The sequence below is a fragment of the Cryptomeria japonica genome, chromosome 5, assembly GCF_030272615.1.
Source record: "Cryptomeria japonica chromosome 5, Sugi_1.0, whole genome shotgun sequence".
NCBI classification, from domain to species: Eukaryota; Viridiplantae; Streptophyta; class Pinopsida; order Cupressales; family Cupressaceae; genus Cryptomeria; species Cryptomeria japonica.
Window position 1 is genome coordinate 29,684,329 of NC_081409.1, and position 27,718 is coordinate 29,712,046.

At 34.8% G+C, this 27,718-nt stretch overlaps 1 protein-coding gene across 10 annotated transcripts in view; it reads left to right on the forward strand.

Moving 5' to 3' along the window:
• The window catches only part of LOC131057370 (ubiquitin-like domain-containing protein CIP73), a 94,939-nt gene extending 80,822 nt beyond the window's left edge, over positions 1-14,117 (forward strand). For 9 of the 10 annotated variants that reach the window (XM_057991520.2, XM_057991525.2, XM_057991527.2 and 6 more), the window contains 2 exons: positions 251-424; positions 13,630-14,117. In XM_057991520.2, the coding sequence (XP_057847503.2) occupies positions 251-424; positions 13,630-13,695 (240 nt within the window). In that variant the 3' untranslated portion in view covers positions 13,696-14,117. The remainder of the gene's footprint in view (positions 1-250; positions 425-13,629) is intronic. The other variant, XR_009108975.2, reaches the window with a different exon arrangement.
• The last annotated feature ends 13,601 nt before the right edge of the window (positions 14,118-27,718 follow it).

Sequence of the window (27,718 nt, forward strand, 5' to 3'; positions counted from 1 at the left end):
GTAGTGAAACTTCCAGTGTTCCATTTCCTTTGTGGTAGTAATTTACCTATATATGAAACTTAATAAAAGAACAAGAATTTTCTCATGCTCATTTCATTTGCTAGACATTTGACACCAAGCAAAGAAAATATCAATTTTTTTTTATTTCATCTGTTTCATGTACTTCAATTCTATTGTGAATATTTGCCTTATGGAAGGCATGGTTATTGAAAAGGAGCATTAAAGACAGAATTTTTTGACTCTGTGGCAGATTAATTTGGAACCGATTGTCCAGAAACTTGAAAATCATGATCCACCTCAAGAGGTGTTTAGATCTATGGTTGAAAATGCTATGGCACTCTACACTGCAAATGATGGATCCCATAATGGAGGAAACACTTCTGAGGTTCTCCATCAGTTATCTAATACTGAAGACCTTGCCAATGTAAGTAATTATGAAAGTCAAATTTAGGGGTACTCGATTCATAATATTGTGGAAACTGACTTGGTTTCAAATGTCAACACTTGATAGGTTGTTATGTTAAAAATACTTGCAAACGTGTTTGAGATTTGGGCAGTGAGAGCAATTGCTATTTTGCTGTGCTTTCTTTTGTTAGCATTCTAATTCGCATCTTTTAGTGCAACACAACAAAATAGTAGGAAATTATCAACTTTTCTTTAAATTGAAAGGGGAAGCTCCCTTTCACAAAATAAAAATAAAAAACTTAGAACGTTAGGGCATGGCCTCCAGCTTTTTACGATATGTGCAATATGACTTACTGTTTTGAACATACATTGCAAACAAAAAAACTAATTAATTGCCTATTGTTTTAGTTCTCAAGCAAGGGCAAAAGCGAATCGACACCTCTACTCAAAACAAGATTTTCCTATCCTCTTTTGGCAATTGTGAACTTAAGACAATAAGTAGATGCTTACACCCTTTGACTAAAGTAGAAATTAGAAGTTGTATGTACACACAAGTACAAAATTGAATAAACCTAAGTTGCTGAGTCGGAATTGGGTATGAGTGTGGGTATGGAGTTTGATAGAATTTTTTCGGGGTCGATTACATTTAGGTATGTCCATACAAAAAACATATAAAAATCATAAATAAAATAGATTTATGTAGCCTAAAAACAAGAATTAACTTTAGAATACCACATATCATGCATATGTTATACAAACCGTGATAAACATTACAAATTTAATATTCAATATCAATTTGTCAAAATTTGAATGTCATGATTGATATTTTGAATTCATTATTCATTGGTTCAACGGAAAAATAATACAATTAATAATCAGCGTCATATGGGTCATTATTAAGACCAACATTAGCATAATCATTTAACATTAGATGATGTCGGTAGATTAGAATAACCATACGCAACCCCACCACCACTTGCACTTAAAGTTTGCTTGGCATCTGATTGTACAAAAAGGCGAAGATTGTGCTGTAGTTAAAAATCCAAATTAGTTTGCTCTGGTTCTACATCCCACAACTTCATGCTCCCATGTGTTGACATACCCAATGTTATTGGCAGGAGATATACATAATAGTCATTAATCTGATTGCCGCCAAGAGGTATTTATCTTTGGGGCTGGCTTAATTAAGGGATGTATCCTTTCATGTGTATGGTCGCCTCCATATTGAAGAAGGCCAACTCTATGTATATCGTTCCTCTTGTGAAGAGGGATGATTCTTGATGAGAAGACTCCACTCGTATATAAATGAAGATCAGAGAGTTCATTCAAGCATCGAAGAAGGTATATACACACATCTAGCAGATCGAAGTACATTCATCAATAAGTAGATCGAATTCCTCATGACCAGGGTAAATTCTATGCATTATGTTGAACCTTTATCTATCTAATCTGATCCTAAACTTTAACATGGTATCAGAGCGGGTTGTTAGGAAATATCCGATCAGATTGATAGATGGGCAAACAACAGTTCTAGACATCATGGTGGTGTGTCAGATCAATGTATGAGCAAGGCAGGGCAGATGCACCGTGTTCAACTGCTGGTGTCAACAAGGTTCGAAGAATGAATCGATCCAAAATTTTAGATAGGAAGCTTCAAAATCCTAACCCAAATCAACAATTCATGGAGAGATTCAGCGAGTGAGAGAGTTGAAATGTAAGTGCCAAAGGTTGAAGCGAAACAAAGTGTTTACCCAAGTCTATAAGTTTTTGATGAGAATAAAATACACAATCTTTGGGAGATTAAAATTCTCCATCAAAATGACCTGTGCACAGGAGAACATTTCCATGCCAGTTTTCATGTATATTGCAGCCAATTACTTGACAACCACTTGCGTAGATATGCAGTATTTAGCCATGAATGATTGCATCGACAAATTGAACCAACTTCGAAGAAATGATCTTCTCCTTCTAAAATCTCATCCCCAAATATCAGGCCATGCGATGTCTTGGGGCAAATCAAGGGTCTTAACCTTTCCCTGAATATCAGCAGCTAGTGATAGATGAGGCCAGTGTCACAAGTCTTGGGAGCTTCCGCCACCTAACACACAATGTCTGAGAAAGGCTTGGAGGGGCGGGACAGTTTCTCAGTTCTCTTTGAATCTACGGTATGAGCTTTATCTTCACCTCCATCCACCTTTACTTTTTGTGATTGGAGCTGTGGAAGCCAAACCAGAGGGCAAAACACCGTCTTTGGAGACAGCTGCATATAGTCTTATCATTTGAAAGCCTTAGCACACTTTGTGCAGAAAAGGAGTTGGGTCACTTGTATTTTTTGGTAGTCACAGGAGCATATGAAGATTTAGGAGCTGAACCACTCAGAAAGGGTTGGCGTGCCCCGACTTGAAGGGTGATGTTCCTGGATTGTGTGTCTCAATCTCTATGTGAAGTTTAGACTTAGGCACATAAGCAAATTTTTTTGAAACAAATTTATTTGACATGTCTCTGAAGAATTTGTGATCAAATTTGAGTTGCAAATTTATGATTGTATTTGCAGCAGACTGTGCACATAGGATTTCTATAAGAATTAAAAGAGGAGACTAGCAGATTTACAATCTGTATACTTCATTCTTAATGCCATGTAGATATAATTGATGTTCTTCTTGCAACATCAGAGAGAAAAGATGCTTCTGATTCTTGTCTCAGGAAATCCGCATACGAGATCTTAAATGAAAATATGAGGTGTTCTACTGCAGAAACTGCTAACATTATAGTGTAGTTACTTCCTGTCATAATAGGTAATTATACAGAAGTTGGGATGTGTGAATGGTCTAAATATGCTATTCAGCAATATGCTGATCAAATGATGGCTCTACTTCTTCGAATATTTGCCTACAGAAGTGCAACAGTCCATGACGAAGCAATGTTGGCCATAGGGGCTCTTGCTTAAGTACATGACAGAATTCCATAACTATGTCAAGTTTGTGAATTTAGTGTAGGTGTGGTTGAAGATATTTGTCGTGCTTTGGATGAAAAGGTTTTCATTATTGTGATGATATTATGACACAACTTCTGAAGGACCTGTTAAATGCTCAACTTCACTGATAAGTGAAACCACCAATTTTTATGCTTTGGATGTATTGCTCTTGCTATTGATGGTCATGTTTTGCAGGCGGTCTTCCGAGATAAAGAAAGGATAGACCAAGAAGCATAAGAGATTGCACTCAAGGGAGAAAGAACTTGATGCTTGCAGTCATGGGACTGAGTTGATGGCTTGAGATGTTTCTTCGAAGAGGAAGAATTAACATTCAGAGGGAGTTTGACAAACCAACTGAGACAACCTTAGACGAGAAGGACAAGAGGTTGATGTCAGTACTTGGACCTTCAGAGGGAGCAGCTAGAGGATCTGCTTCATTTGATTTCCAAGGATCTTGGTCATATTTGTTCAGAGGGAGTGGATGTTAGGGTTTCAAGTAGATCCGAAGCAAATATGAACTAACAATGGGTTACGTCCACCATACACAATCGTCCAATCTTTCTTATTATCCAACAAAAACAGTACATCAACCTTACAATGCCTTAAGCATCCCAGCCGCTTATAACATGCGTTTTTAGGGCAACAAACAAAGTCGGCCTTTTTAGGGTTTTATTACAATGTCGGTTTTCATCAACGAAAAAATGGCAAATTTTTTTTTCTCGGGGGCTTCCGCCCCCGGACCCCGGCGAGGATACGTGCTGAGTGTACAGTATTTTGCTGATCAATCACCACATTTCAACAGTGGACCATGTCAAGATGGTTTCTCTAATGATCAATAGTCAGAGGACTATAATTCATGAGATGGAGTCCCATACAAGTAGGCTGAAAGGCCTTTATGCTGACATCTAAGACATGATATTCATAGATAGATGGATACTTGGAGTGCTTGGGATTCACCAAGAGTAATGAAGACTCCAACCTTGCATTTCATGACTCGTCGAAGCATGAGGAGATCATATATCACCATATTATAAATATGGTGCAAAAGGGTGCTATTCAGTTGAGGTACATTAGCTCTGATGATCAGATGGCTGACATTCTCACCAAGCCTCATGTCAAAGTGAAGTTTGTGCATCTTCGAGACAAAGATTGGAGTGGTGGAGAATAAAGCCCTGGCTAAGATTGAGTCTCAGCATCATTGATGTATATTTACATTTTATACTAATGCATTCTTCTTTTTGAGAAAGATGTTTAAAGTGTAAACTCTTGTTAATGCATTTCTCTTTGAGAGAGACTTGAGGTGTAAGCCCTTTCTCCACCCTCTGATATGGTTCATGGTGGATGTCATGTGTGTGACACCATGACAAAACCACGTGAGAGAGTCCGTGGTAATTTTCATGTTCTTGTGTTATTTACCCTCTGGATGAGCCATGGTGAATATCATTGTGAGGTGACGATCTCACAATGATGAACACTTGTGCATCTTACCATCATTGTGAGGTGACAATCTCACAATAATGGTTGATATCTCGTGAGGTGATATCTATGGATAAGCCATAATGGTGGATATCACATGAGGTGATATCTATGGATAAGCCATAATGGTGGATATTACGTGAGGATATATCTATATAATAGCCATAATGGTGGATATCACGTGAGGTAATATTTATGGATAAGCCATAATGGTTGATGTCACGGTGAGGTGATATCTATTCTTACACCATCCATGGGAGAAGCCATGATTTCTTGATATCACAGTGAGGTGATATATTTCCTTTCCACATATGAGAGTAGCCATTGGTGTCAAATATCACGATGAGGTGATATGCTATCAGAATGAGATGATAAGCTTCTTTCATACAAATGAGTGTAGTCATTGTGTTAGTCATCACAATGAGGTGATGTGACTGGTAGTTATATGAGAAGATATCTCCCTAGCTAAAGAGGGAGTGTTGACATACCCAATATTAGCGGTAGGAGATATACATAATAGTCATTAATATGATTGCCGCCAAGAGGTATTTATCTTTGGGGCCGGCTTAATGAAGGGATGTATCCTTTCATGTGTATGGTCGCCTCCATATTGAAGAAGGCCAACTCTATGTATATCGTTCCTCTTGTGAAGAGGGATGATTCTTGATGAGAAGACTCCAATCGTATATAAATGAAGATCGAAGAGTTCATTCAAGCATCGAAGAAGGTATATACACACATCTAGCAGATCGAAGTACATTCATCAATAAGTAGATCGAATTCCTCATGGCTAGGGTAAATTCTATGCATTATGTTGAATCTTTATCTATCTAATCTGATCCTAAACTTTAACACCATGCACTCATTTTGTTTGTGAGTAAGAAGGCACAAGATGGAATGCACATAAACTAGCTCCTCTACCTTGTTACCAATTGGTTGAATTTCATTGAGTGGATGAAGCATGTACTAAAATTCGCTTAGATGACGAGGAATAAGCAACTTATTGAGGCAAAGTGAGATTTAAACTATAATATTGTATATCAAATTTTAAATTTGAAACTAATAGTTTTGTTATTTGGAAAATAAAAAACAATTCAAATTTAGATGATGCAATAAAAATTAAGAAACTTGTGATAAAATTTTGATGGCAAAAGTCTAGAGGTGTAGTGATGTATGGCCATTGAGGTACTACCAAGTGTAAGTATTCCTCCTGTACCTGTCATTGAGAACAACAACACTTGACCATTGGAGGCTACAAACTCAATACTTATTTGTAACTAAATGTCCTTAGGATTGAGAAGAGTTTAATACATGTTTTCCTATACCCTTTGCTTACTTTTGCATGTCTAAATGTTGGCATCCTTGATAAAATAGCAAATATCTTGCCCTTGTAAAATTTGGGATTCAAGGCAAAGGCGATAAGATGTAGTATGGTGGTCGTTTTGTTCGAGCACTTAACACAATTTTTTGCACACCTTTGAAAAAAAGAGTTTCTTGAGGATCTTGCTCTTTTTCATTTATGATGGACTTAATTATTTCAATCATTAAGTTGATGCCATTGTATGTATCTTTCAAACTTGTTTTATCCATGTCAATAAAATGAATCATACTTATGATTGGCTCTGTGAAATTAAGACGATATTCCATCTAGTCCGACCAAGTGTCATTTAGGATCATTTGCTTTACATTTGTTGCCCTTTGGCCATTGGGTTGCCTCCACAAGTATCGACTTTGGTTGATGGCTAAAAAGAGGCTTCCAAACCTTCACAAGTCATCTCAACACAATTGTGTTGGATGCAAATTAGGACTCAACAAGCTATTAAAAAAAAACACCTAAATTTTAAAAAATAAATTAGTAATTGAGTTATTACTAAATTAGTTAGTAATCTTTTGTGGAGGTGTTGGGTGCTTTGGGGGATTGGGATTTTGTTGGAATCCAAACTGACTCAGAAGAATCTGTGCCATCCAACCAAAATTGGCAGCTATTTAAACTCAAAGTGAATTGGGAGGAAGAGGAAATCTATCTGTTTAATGTTTATGGTCCAATGACAAATGGTGAAGACAAAAGATGTATGGAATCAAATCTCAAATCTTCTACAAAAGATGGTAGGGAAAAAGGTAGTTGTTGTAGGGGATTTTAACGCAACTTTTTTATAATTCTGAGAAGGGAGGGGGTTTGAGTCGAGAGTCCCAATTGCAAGTAGACTTCTGCAACTTCGTAGAGAGGAACTCCTTAAGGGATGTAAGATCTAAACATGGTACCTTTACTTTGAGGAATAGAAGAAATGGTTTCATCAATTTAGTAGAGAGGTTGGACAAATCTTTGTTGGTAAGGGATTGGGAAACATTTCTTGCAGTATACAAGGCTTGCATTCTTCCGTTTGTTGGATCTGATCGCTACTTGATGCAACTACAACTCTTCCAATTTGAAGCCTCAAAGAGGTGCCCATTTAAATTTGAAAACATGTGGCTTAGGGATAAGGACCTTAGAAGTAGAGAGGTGGAGTGGTGGTTGAAGGCTCCGATAGAATATGGCTCAAAACTCTTCTAGTTTTGCCAAGAAGCTTGGCTTTATCAAAAATCAATTGAAGGAATGAATAGGGTTCACCATAAGAATATCTTTTTGTAAAAGGGAAGATTGGAAAAATATATTTCACTACTGAATGAGAAGATAATGCAATGTGGAATGAGTGTTGATGACTTCGAGCAAGAAATGAAGTTAAAGAGGGAGTACTCAAATTCTTGTTAGGGAAGAAGTATTTTGAAGGCAAAAGTGGAGGGAGGTCTAGCTTAAGGATTGCGATAGAAATACCGATTTTTTTCACTTGTCAACACAAGCAAATAGATGTAGGAATAGGATAACATATATCACTAATTCTGAAGGGATAATGGTACAAATTGCAAAGGAGGTGAATTAAGAAGTGAAATTCTTTGAAGAATTGTGGAATAGGGAAACCCCCCCAAACATCACGAATAGAGCGGAAGTGTTAGACAATATTCCTTCACTGATTTATTTAGAGCAAAATGAAAGACTCTTCAAGGAAATTAGGTCACCTTTCAAATAAACCTTGATAAGGCACCAGGCCTAGGCAACTTCCTGACAAGTTTCTACTAGACATTTTGGGAAATCTTTGGAAAGGATCTCTTTAGACCATTAGAGGAGTCAAATAATTTTTTTACAATGCTAGGAGAATTGATTTACACCTTCCTTGCCTTAATTACTAAGAGGAAGATGTCACCAATGAATGATTTTGGGCCAATATCTCTATGTAACACTGTAAAATAGTGATGAAGCTAATGGAAAATAGACTAAAAGAAGTTCTAGAGGGCATCATATTAGAAGAACAAAGCGTTTTTTCACATGGAGTCAATAGTGAAAGGGATTGCAACTGTACATGAAGTGATCCACATAGTGAGAAAGACTAAAGTTGAACACATGATAATTAAATTGGAAATCTTGAAGGCATATGATCAATTGGACATGTAGTTCTTGTTGGAGGTAATGGGAAAATTCGGCTTTAGCAAAAGTTGGATTCAATGGGTCAATAGATGTATCTCATACCCCACATTCTCGGTTTTGGTGAATGGATCCCTGCAAGGCTTCTTCTCCTTGTCTTGAGGATTAGGATAGGGTGGCCTAATTTGGCCCATTCGTCTTCATAATCATGGCCAAAGCTTTAGGCAAAAGCATTTGTTGAGAAAGAGAGAAGGGGAGCTTAAAAAGTATAAAAATTGCACCAGAAGTGGAGGTAGTCGCTCATCAACAATTTGTTGACGACACCATGTTGTTTGGTGTGGCATGCCAGAAGGAGGCAATATTAATCAAGAAAAGGTGAACTGTAAGAAATTGAAGGTATACTTTTTCAACACACGACTATAAGTTGAGAGACATTGCTATAATTCTTAAGCTCCAGGTTGCTAACCTATCGGGAAGATTATTAGGCATTTCGCTTTTTGTAGGATTGAATAGGAATAGCTATTGGGAAGCCCTAGTGACCAGCTGCAAGTCAAAGATGGAAGCTTGGAAAAGCAAATAGTGTCCTTCAACAAAACGAATCTCGATGTTGAAGGCTATTAGTTCTGCAATTCCAATTTATTTGATGTTTTGCATGAAATTCTCGTGGAATGTGGAAGAAGAGATCAAACAAGTGTGAGAAGGTTATTTTGGAGTGGAACATCGGATTAGAAGAAATTTCTTCTTATTTCTTGGGATATGTAACCCAAAAGAGGCTGGAGGAGTGGACCTAAGATAGTTGACAATGATGAACTTGATGACGGGGGCAAAATTGGTATGGAGAATGTACACCAAAAGCAACCAAAAATGGGTGCAAATTCTGCAGCAAAAATATTTAGACTTAGCCAACCCAACAAGAATCTTCACAACCAGTGACTTGCTACGGGGATCCTCTATTTGGAACTTCATATTATCCTGCAGAGATATCATCGGGATATTAAGGATGGACACAATGCTTCCATCTAGTCAGACTCTTGGGAGGGTCATGTGGCATTAAAGAATAACTAGAGGATGGATACAATCAAAGAGATACTGAATAGATCTTTGGGCAACAAAGTGAGAGACTACATAGATTGTTCGGAGGTCAATGTCTTTGAACAATGAAAATGGAAATTCTTACAGGAGATCAATGCTCCAAAAGAACAAAAAGAGGAAATACATAAACTGCTTAGAGAAAGGGCAATTGTAATATTTAGCAGTGAGGATGTTATTAGGTGATTCAAAATTTGGAAATTACAAAGTTAAATTGGTTTTAAGCTAAAAGCAGTAGTGATTGAAGAGCGAAATTGGTTGGCTCATTTAATGTGGAGTAATAATTGCTTCCCAAAGGCAAGAGTGTTCGTGTGGGTGGCACTACAAAAGAAGATTCTAACTAGGTAGACTATGGAAGTTTGGTATTCAAGGTCCTAGATGTGTGTTATGTAAACAAAAGATGAATTGACATATCATATCCTTCTAACTTGTGACTATGCAGAGTTTTGCTAGAAAGGAATAATGCATAAGCTTAATTGATAGAGCCTGTTTCCTCTAGAGGTAAGGGAATATCATACATAAAAGGGCAGGTTTTTCAAGCATTTGGATACTATTATCTCAGAATTGTGGAAAGAATGAAACAAAAGAATCTTTGAAGAGAGAGAAATGCCGAGAGAGGACCTTGTTAGCAGAATCAAAGTGCTGATCACATAATTAGGCAACAATGTGGGAAGAAATTTGAAATCATAGAAGAGCATGTTTACAAACTGGGTTGATGACTTAATGAAAAGGTGGCCAAGGCTTGTGGTTCTCCCTGCATATGGGGCTAGGTAGGTTGATTTCGCTGTTAATTCGAGGCTGGGGGTATGTTGGATATCTCTGGACATTTGGTGGGTTTATATAAATTTTGATGGGATGTCTAGAGGTAGCCTAGAAACTTGCGGAGCTGGGCGTGTTGTCAGCGATCATGAAGCTAACGTCTTGAGGAAAGTATCGAAACAACTGTTTTTTAGAATGAATGAAGATGCTAAATTTCAAGTAGATCTTCTTGGCCTATACTGTAGAATCAAATTGAATGTGAAGCATGCTCACCTAGAAGGGGGTTCTCTTATAATAGTAAATGCTATCTGCCAAAATAAGACTCCATGCTAGAGATTAATGAAATGGCCAATGCCAATATGAGAGACTAAAAGAAGATTCAAAGAGTTTAGACTTACCCACATCTACTGAGAAGGTAATCATGTGGTTGACTAGTTGGCAAAGGTGGTGACTTAATTGGCAGTTGAGGTAGTAATCATTGAAGGATGTGAACTTGAAGTACACCTAGGTTACTTGAAGGAGGTAAGGACGAGTACAAAATCTATACAATCGTGTCATGATAGAGGGATTAATTATTAGGAGTGACGGGGTGGAGGTGTCTTTGCATTTTGAGAAATGATTGTGTGGGTGGCTTGTGTGGAAGGAGCTTTAATAAGTCCATCTGTTGTTGCCACAAAGACACTCTGCAATTTGTGTAGGTTGGAGAGATGGACCCTCCACTAAGGCTTACTTGCTAGCATAGACAAATGGCCTTCTTATGGAGGTCTTGGAGAAAAGATTGAAGTGCATCTTTAAGACGCATCATGTATTGATCATACACGTAGTGAAGGAAGTATTGGATGAGGACTTTATGAGGGCAGACCATTGATATAGAGTTAATATCAATATCATGTTGATGTTCTTAATGTTACTAGTGGATTTGGGTGAGACAAAAGAAATGACAGAGGCCGTGTGTAGAAAACTTAATTGGAATAGTTCTTGGGCGAGTTGGAAGGCATTTTGGAGAATGTTTTGGCAGGTTTTGGCATTTCCCTACTGAGAGACTTCTTTATTATTAGGGTTAGTGGCCATGAGGTGGATAAATTCCTGCTTATCTTCTCTTCATCTCATTCATCCCTCCTTGAGCATAGAGGATCACATGGAAGAGCACTTTGTTCTTGAAAAGAATCCTTGGCTTGGTTTTGGAGTAGGGTTTGGGTTGGCTGCAAAATTACATCAAAGACGAGAATTTGGAGTAGATTTGTGGTGGCAGAGAGCTCAAGGATGGCGAGGTTCATCACAGTGGATGTAGACTAGTGTGTCATAAAATTTTTAAGGGCAACGATGGAGGAGGGGTCTTGGGTGCTAAGGTATATTCACATAGTTGTTAAACTAAGTTGCCGATTCGGGTATGGTTATAGATATAGAATCAGGTACAAATTTGCGGGTGTGACATTTTTTTCCTTGGGTATGGGTACAGGTACAGGTATATATTATGTAATAATATAATATAGTATATATAATAATATATATTTGGAGTAGATTGGTGGTGGCATTTTGTCATACAATTTGCATACAATCCAGAGACAATGATGTATTTGCTGCTACAGAATTAAAAGGGAACACTTGACAAAACATACAAAATCCTTACTTTGTCAACTGGTGATTTTATGAGTGCCAAGTTAAGAATGTTCCAGCTTACAGCATAAGGTGTGGGGTGTCCTAGTTGCTGCCGACAGTCACTTTCAGACCTGGTGCTTGGATATTCTCAGACTGCAATCAGAAATATGGCTCAAAACCTTCCATTACAGCCCAGTTCGATCATCTGTAGCATGAATTTGCTTCTTCAATCATTCATTCAACTGTAGAAATCAGAATGGATGTCTCCTCTTGAATGGTACCTGCTCTTCTACTGTCTGTAATCTTTGCTATTCAAGAATCTAATTTAAACATTGATTTCAATGGTAGACTTTGAAATAAATCTACTCACAAAAAGGTCTGGGTTTGCATCCAACCTTCAGCTTCCTAAGGGTTTTTCGTCCTTAGAAATTAGTCACTGACTTTCAGCAACAAGATGAAATGGCTTGCATATAAAATTCTCATAACATATCTCAAATGAAAGGATAGCCTTGCTTATTTAGCTTCTTAAGTAGGTGAATGCTTGTACTCTTAGCAATGTGGGATAAAACATTCTTTACTTTTAATTCCTTCTTATGAAGTAGCTTCTCGAACAAGCTTGTGAGCTTTAATGACTAAAATGACTTTATATTGTCATTTTATAAAGTCACTTACGAAAATAACTCCGCTAACTAGGGTGCCTTACTATAAATAGTAAGGTTGGCCTCTATCAATAGACTGACGTACTATAAATAGTAAATCCCTCATTATCTAATCAAACCAATTGTGCATTGCAATCATAGCCTGCTCAGGTGCCCTGCTATAAATAGTAACCATGACTTTCCTGAAATAGTCACTTACTACTTACTATAAATAGTAAGTGTGCCAAACTGAACCAAACAAAGAGCAATCCTGAACACTTGACCTCCGGAATGGGAATAAGCCTCTTGCACTGCCAACTGGGACCCTCTAGCCGTCTGTCTTAGCCTATGAGGGCCAATAATAGGCTAATCCAATCATAAACGATATCATCCCAAAAAGGGGACATTACAGGTTTACTGGGATTCGCCTGGGTTCATCAGGCACAAATCTGGTTCCATAAAGTGTCCCCACAGGTGAACCTGCCCAGAGTTACAGCCTCGATTCAAATCCAGATCTGAGTCCCCAGACAGACAGACTGGTAAACGTAACTTTATCCTAAAACTGCTTGAGAGCTGTTCTTTATTGGTTGACGCTCCTGTCTATGATAGCCAGATATATCTTATATTCAAATAATTTGGTGGCACAAGACAAAAATAATAAAAAAAAGTATTTTAAAAATACTTTTTTTCCTGGTGGGTTTACCATGATTCGCCTGGGTTCATCGGGGGTGAATTTGGTTCGATTTGACAGGAACTTGTGTCCCCCCACAGGTGAACTGGCCCAAAGTATTGACTGGATTGGATGCAGATCTGTCTCCAGACAGAGACTGGTAAACATAGCTTTATACTAAAATTGCTCGATGGTTCTTCTTTATTGGTTGGTGTTACTATCTATGATAGCTGCAGTGTATTTTTATCAACTACTTTCTAGTAATATCGTCTGTCAGATATATCTTATATTTAAACAATCTTTGATATTTTTTCCTACAGTGACAAAAAATGCATTCGTTTGTCATATGTTGCAATGCTCTTTTGTATATGTTCCTATGATATGTAAAATTTGTAAGTAGCTTTACCATATGGTGTGTGCTCTGAGCCATTTCATGCTGGCCAGGTAAATGTTCTTCAGTTTTTCTTGGAAAAGTAAGTGCCGTAAGTTGCTTAATTCTGTATAGAAATCACAAGTTGGGGTGGTATTATTTTTTCTCGTCTGACTGTTGCACCTTTTGCAGGAATACCTTGCTATGTTAAACAGAGATCTCATTGCACGTCTTCAATCCGACTCCGGATCAGCTTAGAATTCTTGATATTCGGCCTTTGGTGGTGACAGCTAAATCATGATAATTGTTTATCTTCAATTGTTGGTGGTGAGTTGTGACAGAAGCTCGCTTATTTGATATAGGGCCTATCTCATACATTCCTGGTTTTCAAGAGATTATAAATTATTGAAGCGGCTGCATGTTTGTTAGCTAGCATTTTGATTTTGTATGTCACATTTTGTATAAATGGGAATGATGAAGCTTAAATTTGCTTGTAGCTTTCTAGCTGAAGAACTTGAATCATCAGGGATGGGTTCATTTTAATAAACCTTTCTCCTTGAAGATCCAATTTCTCTGATATTTGCAGCAGGCAAGAACAAATTATAATATCTCGTAATATCCTGCAATTGTCTTTATATTGTAAAATTTGAGTTCTACAAGGAAAACAAAGATTAAGAAAATTGGTTTTTCTCTTGTTAGTTGCATATTGGATATGCTATCGTACAACCAAATGGGGGTACTTATATTGAACTAAATCTAAATTTTAACAGAGTTCCTGTCATGCTCTTACATTCTAACGAGCTAGCAACATCTTGGTACTATATGTTGTGACCGAATGCCACTGTTTCATTTGTCTGAAGTCTATATCATTCATTTCAAGTTATTTTCTGATGTAACTTGATTATAAGGTAACTTAGTCATTTTCCTCAAGTGATGTGCTGGTATGAGTTAATATAGGCCATTTGCCATTCTGCTGCTTGGTTGAAGACCAGTACCAGAATATTACCTTTAGCATTCAGTTCGGACAGTAGAAAGTAGAAAGTATGTTCTTCATGACTTTTGGGGGAAGTTTGGCTTGGATGATGAAAGCTTTCTGCTCCTTTTCAACGAGTACAAGATGCTTCAGGCTAACTATACAATCTACTTAATGGAGGTTGATAATGCAAGATGTCCTTGAAATTGGGAATTTTAACTCCCCACTTTCTTTTTTAATAATGTATGTCAAGCATCGTATTCCTTTCTATTGTGTTTTGGATGGTCTTACTACAAACACAGTTCAAGTCCAAGATCTTGTTTTGTAAAAGCTTTCATACACAATCGACAACCTCGCTAAAAGGTGAAGTTTGTTTCCGCATGAAATTCACTTAACATCCGCATGTGCAACTAAATTCGAAAGTGTGAAACATAGGACTCTATAAATAACACCTCTGCACCAACTTCAATTTTTGGGCCCATAAATCAATTGGAGTCAATGCCTCCTTGGGTCGGTACGGAACTTCTTGAATTAATACTCACCATGACGAATTTGAATAGCTTTTTCAGAGGCGTATCATAGTCTGTTTGGCTTCGTGGACATTATATATAAATAATTTGTCATTTATTTATTTTAAATTAAATTTTATTATTTTCAAATTAAAAATATTTTGTCATTTTTAAAAACTATCTACTACTAATAAAATATAATAATGATATAGATTAAAGATTTCTTTTCAATTTTTTTTTTTAAATTAAAAAATAAATTGTTGAATAATGATATGGATGACATTATATAAAAAACAAACAAACATTTATTCCTATCGTTAAACTTAGATTTTATCCAGTAAAATTATCTTTGTTATTAAATAATTTTTTTATAGCAAAAAGTTCAACAATATTATTTAATTATGTAGTTTCATACTTATTTTTCAAATTCATTACACACGTGTAATGAATTGAAGAACTTCATTCGATTTAAATTGATGTTCTCCTTTTTATATATAATAAATTTTAATCATCTATTTGTTTTACATTAAATTTTTAATTTGATTTGTAATTATTTTATCAATATTCAAAAATCTTTGTTATATTGAACAAGCATGATATGGATAAATATCTTTTTATAAAAATTAAAATTTTATTTAAAATATTTGTACATACTTTATTAAATTAAGTTTTCAAATTCATATTAAAAAATATTTATGAAAATTACTTAAAAATATTTATTTTTTCAAATTTTCAAATTAATAATTTATTATAATAAATATTATAAAATGATATATTAATACTATAAATTTATGAAAATAAGAATGACCTTTTTTTTTCTTTTTTCTTTTTTCATTTTAAACTATTTTAAATCAAATTTTGTTTTTTCAATGAGATGTTAATCAACAAAACAAACCGCTATAAATACACATTTATATGTAAACTTGATTAAGTTGGAGGTTGTGAAATTGTGGGGCTTTCGCTTGAAGCTTGCCAAAGATAAATTTGGTTTAATTGTTGTGAATTTAGTTGGATTCCGCTTTCAACATTGTGATATTTGGCAGTAGTTTGTGAATTTTGATTGGATTTTGTATGCAATGATGTGATTGGCTAAAGTTCTCTTTCAATGTTGTGATATGTCGTTGATGTTTTAATTCAATTTATCTATTGTATGAAATTTGTTTCAATTGTTGTAATGTATAGCTGGAGTTTCACTTTTAGCGTTGTAAAGGTTGTCTCAGATTTTACCTTTAATTTTGTAAAATTCAGCAAAAAATTGCTTTCATATATCATAAAATCTAGTTGGAATTTGGTTGAAGTTTGCTTTCAATTTTGTGAAGTTAACTAAAATTTGCTTGCACATGTCATAGGATTTTAGGTAGATTTAGTTAACTAAAATTTGCTTGCACATGTCATAGGATTTTAGGTAGATTTAGTTGAATTTTTATTTCATCTTGTGAAATTTAGCTAAACAGTGAAGGTTTTCAATCCATGAGAATTCTTTTCTTCCAATCATTAAACAAACAAAAATCCAATTAAAACACCATCTATCATTGGAATTAATCTGTGCATGGTTAAAAATTTTAAACTTATAACTGTTATGCAATGTCATCAACTTGTATAGATTTTTCTCCTCTTTAATAAAATGCTCAAGTTTGTTGTTCAACGATTCTTTTTCCTATACGAGACAATGTTTTAAAATAAAAAAATCTATAAATTATTTAAATTATTGAAATCCAGGAACATTGATTTATGGATTTGTCCATTTGTGTTGTGCATCACATTTTTTAATTTTCCTTGAAGTTTGAGAATAAACAATTTGTTTAGTTTGGGGATAATGATAAGTTTAATAATTTTCTATATACTTTTTATTTTCCTATTTTTAAATAGCATTCTTAAACACATTTCTATTTAATAAATCTTTTCTTTCTTTTTATTTTTCTTAGTTATCTATAGTAATAAATTTGGTGATTTTTTTTTTTTGATTGGTGACATGGATTTTTAGCCTGGTCCAATCGCCAGGTGAGGCCACAAATCGGGGGGCATCATCCCCGTTTTTATATGTCTGAGGTATTAACACCTCTAAGCATTAGTTCTAACATCAGTAGCCATTACCTCCTTACCTCTCCAATCTCCTCTCCTTATCTCTCTACCGTCTCTCCTTATCACTCCATCATAATCCCTTATATCTCCCTCACCTTATCGCTCCATTCCGTTTCCTTATCTCTCCACTCCTTATCGCTCCATTCAATCTCCGTGCTACTCCAACTGGTCCACACTACGCAGCACCATCAACGGTCCAACACCACAAGGAATTAGGCCCACTGTCGAGACAGAGTTAGCAACAAGCGCCACCAGTGAAGGTATGAACACCATACACGCATTTCATCATCGGGGACAACACATGACCTGCAAGGAATCAAACCGGTAACCACCTCAACTTGAGGCTCGTGACTTTACCGTCACGCTGCGGGGTGAACCCCCAATAAATTTGGTGATTTATTATTATTTATGAATATTAAATATTTTCAAATTTGATATCTCTTGACATTTTTTAATTAGATTTTTAAAATATAGATTTTTGGTCATGTATTTTACATAAATTTTTTTCAATGGATGAAAGCTTCTTTTGATATGCACAATTAATTGTTTTTATTTTAATGTATGTGTGTGTATTTAAATTAATTAATCAGTACAATTAATAAACACACAATTAACCTAAATATCCGAGTTGGGTAAACAAATCAAAATAGTAAATTTGCTAATTAGGAAATTAAGTACATACCATTATAGTTATAGGTGACAATGTAGTTATCAAAAGTAAGATGAAGAATCAAGCCCAATTCAATTGTTCGATGTAGAAAGATGTTCATGATCTATAACCTATTGGTTTGATTTGGAGCATTGTGCACTTTTGCAATCTTATTGTTATAAATACATACATATGCATGCATTTAGACTTGCACAAACACATACATAGTGGGGTGCAAATCAAAATAGTAAATGTTAATTAAGAAATAAGTATGGGTAATTGTAGTTATTGGAATTACATTAAAAGTTCCATGTTAATTGCTTTGTTGGATTGACATTATGGCTATGAAAAATATGTAGACAATAGGTAAACATGCAATTAATCTAGGTGTAAAATATTGGCTATTTCTAATCCTCCAAACTGTAGTTTCCTATAAATGCTCTTTAGTGCTTTAAGATTTTAAATTCTAATAGATATTATTGGAGGAATTTATGTTCAAATGAATTTATGTAAATATGAAGACAATCAAGTTTTACACAAACATGTAAGGTAAGGAGGTTTGGTCTATAGGGTTAGTAGATGAGGGAAATTTGAGGCAATATTGCGAATGGGGTCAAGTGAAAAATTAATGTATGCAAATGTGTAGGCTTGAGGAAATGAGGATGCATGGGGATTGGGGAAGGTGTTAAACCTAGAAGAGTGTGTCAAATTGCTATGTAATTATATTAAGACTATTTAAAGATGGGGGCAAAACTAAATTGGCATGGGTATGCATATTTCACCACTACAATAATGGATTTGTCAATATGCTTTAATTGGTTTGTTCATGTGATAATTAATTTTTTTTGAAGTCTTTGAATAACACACAATACACAAGGTGAGAGATCATCCCATCACACACATCATGATAACACAAATGAACTAGGAAATCTTGGCAATTGACTAGAGTATTCCCCTTGGTTCCAATTATTCCTTAATAATGAAAACACCTAAATCACGACGAATCGTCTTGTCCACCCATTAAGACCACCTTGAACAACTCATCAATGTGAGAGATTAACTCCCTCATAATTATGACATGTCTAAACTTAGCTACATCATCCATCAACAACCAATCACTTCATTGACCATCTTTGAAGATCCTTAGAGCCATTTTCTCCCTCAACCATCACATGACTATCCTTTCAACCAACAATTAGGAGTATATCACTAGCGAATCTTCTCTCTCAAACTTTTGTGACCATCATAGAGTTAAATTGGGTTGAAAAAATGTAATTATCAATGAATTCTAACTGCCAAATGAGTTTTTTATGGAGAAAAAGAGTTGGTTTCTAATAACCATCCACCAACTATCCCATAATATATAAGCCACAAATTAAATAGGATGTAATAATAACTAACACACCCTCATGGGGATTCATGAAAAATTCACTTTTTTTCACTTGTTGAGAGTAAGTAATTAGGATGGCCATGTAAGCAAATATATACAACCACTTCTTTGCATGGCCATATAACAATTTATACACAATCGTGTTCATCTTCCCTCCTTCCTATAGGTTCTTACCTACTCCAACAATAAGAGATCTATAATAAATTTGTCATGATCTTAGATCATGGTGCATCTTGATTTGTAGATCCCAAGGCATGACATACTGTTTTTTGTTTTTTTTCTGTTGGTTGTCCCATCACAGGGCCTACCAAAGTTACCATACACTGTGATTTGCTAGGGCATCATTTTGTTTGATGTGTCCTTGCAACTTTTTTTTAAAAGCTCTAAATACATCATCACCTTAGAATTTTACCCCAATGAATACTATCCATTGCCATATCACATTTGATGCTCACCACATGTTAGCATAATACCTACTTTCAAACATCTAACCATGGCTACCAAAAATCACAATATCCATATCTATTTTGATTTAATTCATGATTCAACTTGAGAAAATTATTAGTTGGATTATTTAATTATTCAACTAGATCTAAATCTATCATCATCGTTTCTTATCAAGTTGTCATGAATAAAATAATTAGATCATTAAAATGTATCCATCATACAATAATTATAATATATCAATCATGATATATAAATCATATGATTATCATAGCAAAATCATTAAGCATGCACATGCACATCTAAAAACATTATGCCATAACCATTGCATGATAAAATGTATCACCTCTATGACATCAAATTATAATAAATAATCATATATTCATCAATACATCATCTAATTTTTTTTAAAATTATTTCAATGCATAAATCGCGATTGCTATATAAACATATAAACATTTATCACATCATAAGCAGTATAAACTCAAAATCCTTGAGACCTTGTATGCAACTTTGGCACTCTACATAGATGAGGTGGAGACACAAAAATTGAGTTGCTCCTACCTTGGTGATTGTGAGATTTTGCCAAGATCTAGAGGCAATGGAAAGCACAAATAAGAGAGACAAAATATATGATAGGAATAAATTGTATTCTATTAAGATGCAAAATATGATCAATTGGATCATTACAAGATGTTCAATGAATGCCCATACAAACAATGTAGATGAGCCTACTTATATAGGCAAGGCTATATGTATATGTGAGCACACAAACATGACATGTGGCTCAATAAGAAACAAGGGTAGGTAGGAAATAGGTGTGGGCAGGTAGGAGAAACAATAAAATATTCCACATGAGGTGGAATGTAACAATAAGATAAGATCAACACCATAAAAGGTGGAAATTCTCATATACACACTATCCCAATGTGGCACAAACACCCAAGTGTCTCATACCCAAACTAATATTAATGCATGTACCTAAGTAAACTTAAGTATAGTGTAATAATATCCATGATGAATAATTATTTACACCAACAGTGATCTATTAGCCCAAGATGATTCCCTCTTTGCGTATGGTGGTGCCCTCTACTCTATAGGCACTGCACACTCATATAGAGACCTATAATGCTGAGCCTCTTATAATGTCCGCATTATCTCCCTCAACGTCTTGGCCATAGTTAATGCAACATAGTTTAATCCTTACGATGCCAATAGGGGCCATGCCTAATTTCTATCTCTTCTCATATTTGTGCCTCTACCTATACTCTTTGTAGTTAAATTTTTTTGTTAGAAATTTTGGTTTCTAAGCTCATTTTTTTACATCAAATTATGATACCAATTGTTGAGATACAAGGATGTCTACTACAATATAGATACATGAAATCTATATGCAAATATGAAACTAAGTGTTCTTTATATTTGATTACCATTAATAGATTGAAGATAGATTTAAATCAACAAATAGAAATATCAAAAACCACCATTATTACATCACATAACATAGGATTTACATAGAGATACCCTTGGGGGAAAAATACACCAAGAAGTGAGAACAAAAACATTATATTTGAAATAAACACAATCATACTTCCGTTTTCTTCTTTGCCTTGATCTCGAAAAAGATATGTGCATGTGCATAGTCTTAAGCATCCAACTCTTTATCCTATACTTATAAATATTCCTTACTATTCCAACTCATTCTATATCTTTCTACAATCATGGAGCCCCCGTTTATAAAATTTTATGAAAAGAGAAACCCTTGGTGGTTTACAACACAACAAGAAGTTCAACGAGAGAAAACAAAGCATCCAAAGATGACTCTTCATGAATTCCCAAATCTATGAAAAATTATGGGTGAACCTCTTCTCTCTTAAGTGCCCAAGCCTCATCTACAACCTCTAGTGTACCAGGAGCCACTAAATGCAAATTTAAATCTTTTTTCTCACCCTCTGAAGCACCCAATTTGGGGCATGCAAAAAGATGCATAGAGTTGAAGAGTCATCATCCACTTTCTCCTAAGTTCCCACTTAAATGTGGAAAATTATTTTTTTCTCCACAAGTCACCTTTAACACTATTGATGGACCACTCCTTTGTTATGAAGTTGTTACAAATAATAAGAGATTAAATATTGTAAATTGATTTTTAATAACTCCTTAAGTAGCTAGAGACACTCTCCAAGGATGTTGGAATCTTGCTAAAAAAGGTAGGATTTACAAGGTAGATGACAACTTAATCATAACATTCTCCCACTTGAATCTATACATTGTAACTACACCCATAGGAATAACCAACAAGGGAAATACATCTATTATGCAACCACATAACCACCTAATTCTTCAAAATGCTCTGATGCCCCACAAAGATACTTACAAAATGCAACCAAGATATCAACCATCTTAAGTAAGAAGTATTTTCATACTCCATGATGCCAAATCATGATAGGACAAGGACCATGCTGGCGTGAAACATATCAAATGTTACTAAATCTTGCACCAATCTATATATGAACACACACACACACACACACACACACACACACACACACACACACACACACACACACACACACACACACACACACACACACACCAAATTCAAATTGTAACACGTAGCTTTAAGTGGCTACCTCACTTATACTAGTTGAAATAGCAACAATAACAAGTTGCTATCTCATCTAGTCTATCCATGCCTCAAACTAGGGTATGCAATCCAACATAGGTAGAACTTCATACCATCAACATTTCAACCCACTAAATTGCAATCAAGTCCCTATGTATCCATCATCCCATAAAAATATTTAAACATAACACAAAAATGTGACAGCAAATCTTTGGAGTATCTTAACACTAGAATAAAGTGTAACTAGTCTAAGAGAAGTGCCCCCTCATACATATGGTGTCACCTACATAGGTAATGTAAAATCTAAAAAATAGATCAAGACATTAACAAGTCCTTCTATAACACTCATATAGAGGATGACTAATTCTTCTACCACATGGTGTCAAGGTAATGTAGAAAAGGTATGCAACATCCATCACTATAGAAAAAATAATTTTATTGCCAATCTTCAAAGTTCTCCACATCCATGAAGAAAGAGATCGAGGAGCTACTAAACTATTGCCAAAGAATAATGAAGTAGAAATAACAACACTTGACTAGACATACAAATCTCAACTTTTTACTTGCATAAAAAACTTTATGAAGAAGATTATATATTTGAGATGATAGAATTTGTAAATCAAACTATGTCCTTGTACCAAGACTAAAACGTTTTAAGATATGTAAAATAAGATTTCCTCTAACATTCCAAAACTAAATAGGATATCGACATGTAACAATACAAGAAAACATGGTAGCAATAGATGTAAACTTCTTCTAACAAAGATAGATTAACTAGACCAATCATTTCTAGAATAAAGGAACTGCTCCCAAAGATGCAAACAATTTCCTTTACCTCTCTAGGTAATTTCTCAAAATTATCACCATATCTCAAAACCAAAACATAATAAGAACAACGAAAATCCATAAAATGTTGCAGTTACTTCTCAAAAAGACTTAGGAACTAACAAAGTTCAATATTAATGCACATGAAAAGTGTAATAATTTGTCAAATATAGCCAAGATCTAGAGCACAATGAATAGCACAAAAGAGAGACAAAATATTTGATAAGAATAAACTGTATTCTAATCAAGATGCAAAATGAGATCAACTGGATCATTACATACAATGAAGACGAGCTTGCTTATAAAGGAAAGGCCATATGGATATGTGAGCACACAATCATGACATGTGGCTCAATGAGAAACAAGGGTAGGTAGGAGAAATAATAAAATATTCCTCAAGAGGTGGATCACCCACCGAAGGTGGAATGTAACAACAAGATAAGGCCACAAAAGGTGGAATTTATCCTACATGCATCATTCCAATGTGCACACTTCCCTAAGTGTCTCATATCCAAACTACGATGAAATGCATTACCCTAAATCAGCTTAAGTAAAGTGTAATTATGAGACATAATTTACACCAACAAAAAGACAAGATGCAAATTAGGAGTATGTTTGATAATTAGGTATGAAACAACTATTAGATCATTCACCTATCTTGTAGACAAGAGTGGGGTACAAGATTGTCTTGTGCATACACCAACAAGGAATACAAGTTTATAATAAATGATGACATTATCATTGGTTCCATAATAGAATCATGTACATATCCAGGTGTAGGATTCTTGATCCTTTAACTAAAAAATCATAACGAGTGATCATTCAAACACGTCTCTAGGTAAATGAGATATCAATACCTCCCTAAGTCTCCTTACTATCTATGAGCATTTGACTAATCAATCAACGACAACTTAAAATACAATCAATTAAAATCTTGAAGTTTCAAGAAAATGATTAATACTAAAAACCAAATAGAATTATAACTCATCAATGGAAGAATATAAATAATACCTTAACCAAGACTCCAAGGTTCCTTCATAAAAACTAAGATGTTAACATCTCCAAACAACACAAAGATATGAATCCTTGTTAAAAGAACGAAATATGACAATGAACTCTCAATATACACCAAATGCATTGATTATGAGCTCATCATGACACCAATAACCATTGCAAAAGATCATCTGTCTAAACCAATAAAACTACATCAATTTCAAAGCTCCACTGAAAGTGAGATTGAGGTATATATGGTATCATGATAAAAATATGTTGGAAATTATTTTTGAATAATTTAACCTATCCTAGTTTTCTAAATGTTATGAAAGTTAAGGAAGAGTGAGAGTGGGCGTCAAGAAGAAGTTTGATGGGTTTGCATGATATGGGATAAAACAAGTTGATAATCATGTGAATGAAGGAATAGAATGGTGTTCACATGGAGGAGAGATGATTTTCGCTTGAAAAGGGGAGAGTTGGGGAAAAGGGGGTGTGATCCTTTTGAACAAGCCCATGACGGGGAGAACCAACATCCACCCACAATTTAGGGCTCATGGAGTGTCTCCTTCTATGTTGAACAAAAAGTAAGCCCCATTAAATACATCAATATGAGGTGGACACCAAAATTTAGAATGGGAAGAATAAAGCTCAGGGAAGCTAATATGTTTAGAACTGAAAGACGAGCAATTAGGATTCTTACTAGAAGAAAAGGCATTTTATCTTAGACACCAACCTATAGATGTGGTGGATAAATTATTGCGTGTAGGATTTCTTGGTGAGGAAGATGTTGCTGAATAATTTTCAAAGAACTTAAGGGTTTCCCCACTCTGCCCTTCTATCATTTTTGAAAGAAGAGGATGTAAAGAAGGGAGTATGTTGGTGAAAGTTGTAGAGTTGAGCTTCGTACCTTAGATTTGAACTTGCATGACACAAACAATGTAAAATATTGAGGCAAGTTCCTTCCCACAATGCTAGTGGGTTTGCTTTGGGAGCTAGTATGCAGTCAAATATTTTTTTTTGTTTGTCTTTTATTCTAAATAAATCTTGCTATTATCCATTAAAGGAAGGCACTGGTTCTATGATTTTAATAGAATATTATTGTGATACCTAGCACCAGAGCCCGATTCTTTTCTCATGCAAAGATACTTTGAACTATGAAATAAAATTTACATTTAGTTGGTCATTTTAAAAATTTTTCCTTGTTCTTGAGGTTATTTTGGTAATAATTTACATTACAAATTATTTAGTATTGAGCATATACCAGCTACTACAGATTATGTAAATGAGACGATTACCAAAGCTAATTTTACATAGAGTGAATAGTAGATATCATATCATCTTCATATGTTGAACTTATTACATTCTTCTTCACAAACCTCATACATCAAGTACAACATATTTTTTAAGGAGCACTACCATAATCTGTGGAAGTACGCAACAACAAACAAAATATGCTTTTGATTATACTCTAGTGGGTGTACATAACCTATTCAAAAGCACCCATATTACTACAACATGGGGATATTTTTCGTTATAAGAATGTAAATTATACTCATCTACATAGGAATTGCAAAACTATATAGAGTAGTAGGTATCCACAACCAAAAAACACCAACCTTGTGGTGAGGCACATGTCTTACCAACAACTCATCATAGCCTTTTCACTTAATGATAGATATTAAAACTAATAAGCAATAAATCAAATCGTCAAAATCTAGTCTATGCTAGAAGATAGGTTTACACCGGTGACAAGTAGATTTTAGACAAAAACTAGCAATTTTGGCCCATCGAAGATGATTTTCAAAATTAGAAAATGATTTTGAAGGTTTGGGGAACATGTTGGCAACTCGAGGCATATTTTTCATCATAGATATGCATACATCAACATGACACTATCCATATTCACCCCAAACTTTGTTGGAATCCAAGAAAACTGAGAGGGGGGTGAATCAATGTTCTACCAAAATGATCAATTTTAACCTTATTAAAACATGCATTCACCAATCGATATACCGATACATATAGAATTGAAAGAAGTAAAGCGACCAATAAGCCAATCAAACAAATGAATACCATAATACAAAGAGTTATACGTGGAAAACCTCAAAGATGAAAAACCACAGTGGGATTTGTGACCCACAATATCAATCCACTAGCCATATGAAGAGATATTACAAAATATAGGGGCCTACACTTGCAAGAAGGCTTACAGCCTAGAGAACACTGCTCAATCACAAAAGGAGCCTCACTGACTACATACAAATCCAGACTATAATACAGAGAAATGATTGAATTGCCATGATAACATCTTCTATGCCTGAATACAGTTCCGATTAAGCTCTGTCCGTTCCGGTCTGAAACCCTAAATCCTTACCGGAATAACCTCTTACATATATATCCTCACATACATGATCTCTCTTATATATTTCGCATCACATTACATTCCATTATATTCCATATCCCTGCTTATACACATTCTACAAAATGATCTAATCAACTGACCTATATACCCCTTTACAATCCATCATGCCTTATGTCGGCTTACAAAGATAATTACAATATGAATATACATGTCGACTCAATAACATAAATACATGAATATAAAATATAATTGCCGATGCTTGATCTCCCAAATGATATCGGCCTCCAATACCGATAACCAGAATGTGAACCATGTCAGCCTGCAATGCCGGTAACCAAAGAATTCCTTCCAACCTGCTGGTGTCGGTGAAGTGTCTGCCGATACACACTAAACCAAAATATGAAGCCGGAATATGTTGCCATGTTGTCATCAATGACAACATATTGAAACTAACCAATTGAGTATCAATTGCCAACAAACTTACCCTCTACTTTGTTGGCGATTTGATTTTGACACTCAAACTTAAGAGGTTTCACTCTCAATTATTTAGGCTTCATTTTTCAATTTTTTTATTTGGGGCAAAATTTCACATGCTCCATAGTGATTTAGATGATTTTTTATTTTGATGTCTAATTTTTTATATAAATTATATATTCTTATATTTTTATTGAAGAATTCTCATTCTAAAAACTTTTGGGGCTCTGTTTAGGTTAATATGACAACATATTTGGTGTAGTTTTTTCAAAAGTGTGTATTTTTTCTTGGACCTTGTAGTAGTTTGATTCAATTGGTCTCATTTTGTAAAAAAATATAAGTTCAGTTTTATCACATAAGTTTTCATTTGCATATACTAAGATTAGGACCACTTCATTTGTTTTGGCAAGTGACACTAATTATTACACTAAATTATGCTAGAGGGATCTTTGATTGATAATAACGTCACTAATAATTATATAAAATTTTAAGATCATATATTACTAGGGGGATCTTTGATTGAGTAATTTGAGTAGGCAAGGTAATGTTGTGGTGGTTGATCATTTTCAATTCTTTGTTGTGTTTTCTTGTAACGGGACAACTCAAATTGAACTCCTAACTTTATATAATGATGCTTCATGGAGACAATGAATGTAGAACTATTTAATGGAAAAACATTATCTAGGATATCTAAAAGAACCATTTCCTAAACCTACTAATTCTAGTGCAAAAGCAATATGGGAGATCAATCATGAGAAAAAATTGGATGCATTTTCTCATCAATCTGTTTGATTCACAATCTCATCTTGAATAGTGAAAAACACTTCAGGAGTTCTCAAATACTTCTGAAAAATTGTATGGTAAAATCAACAAGATTAAGGGATATCAGACTGATAATGATTCGATGAATCTTGATACTAAAGGTTACCACATCCAAGACCACATCTCTAAGACTAA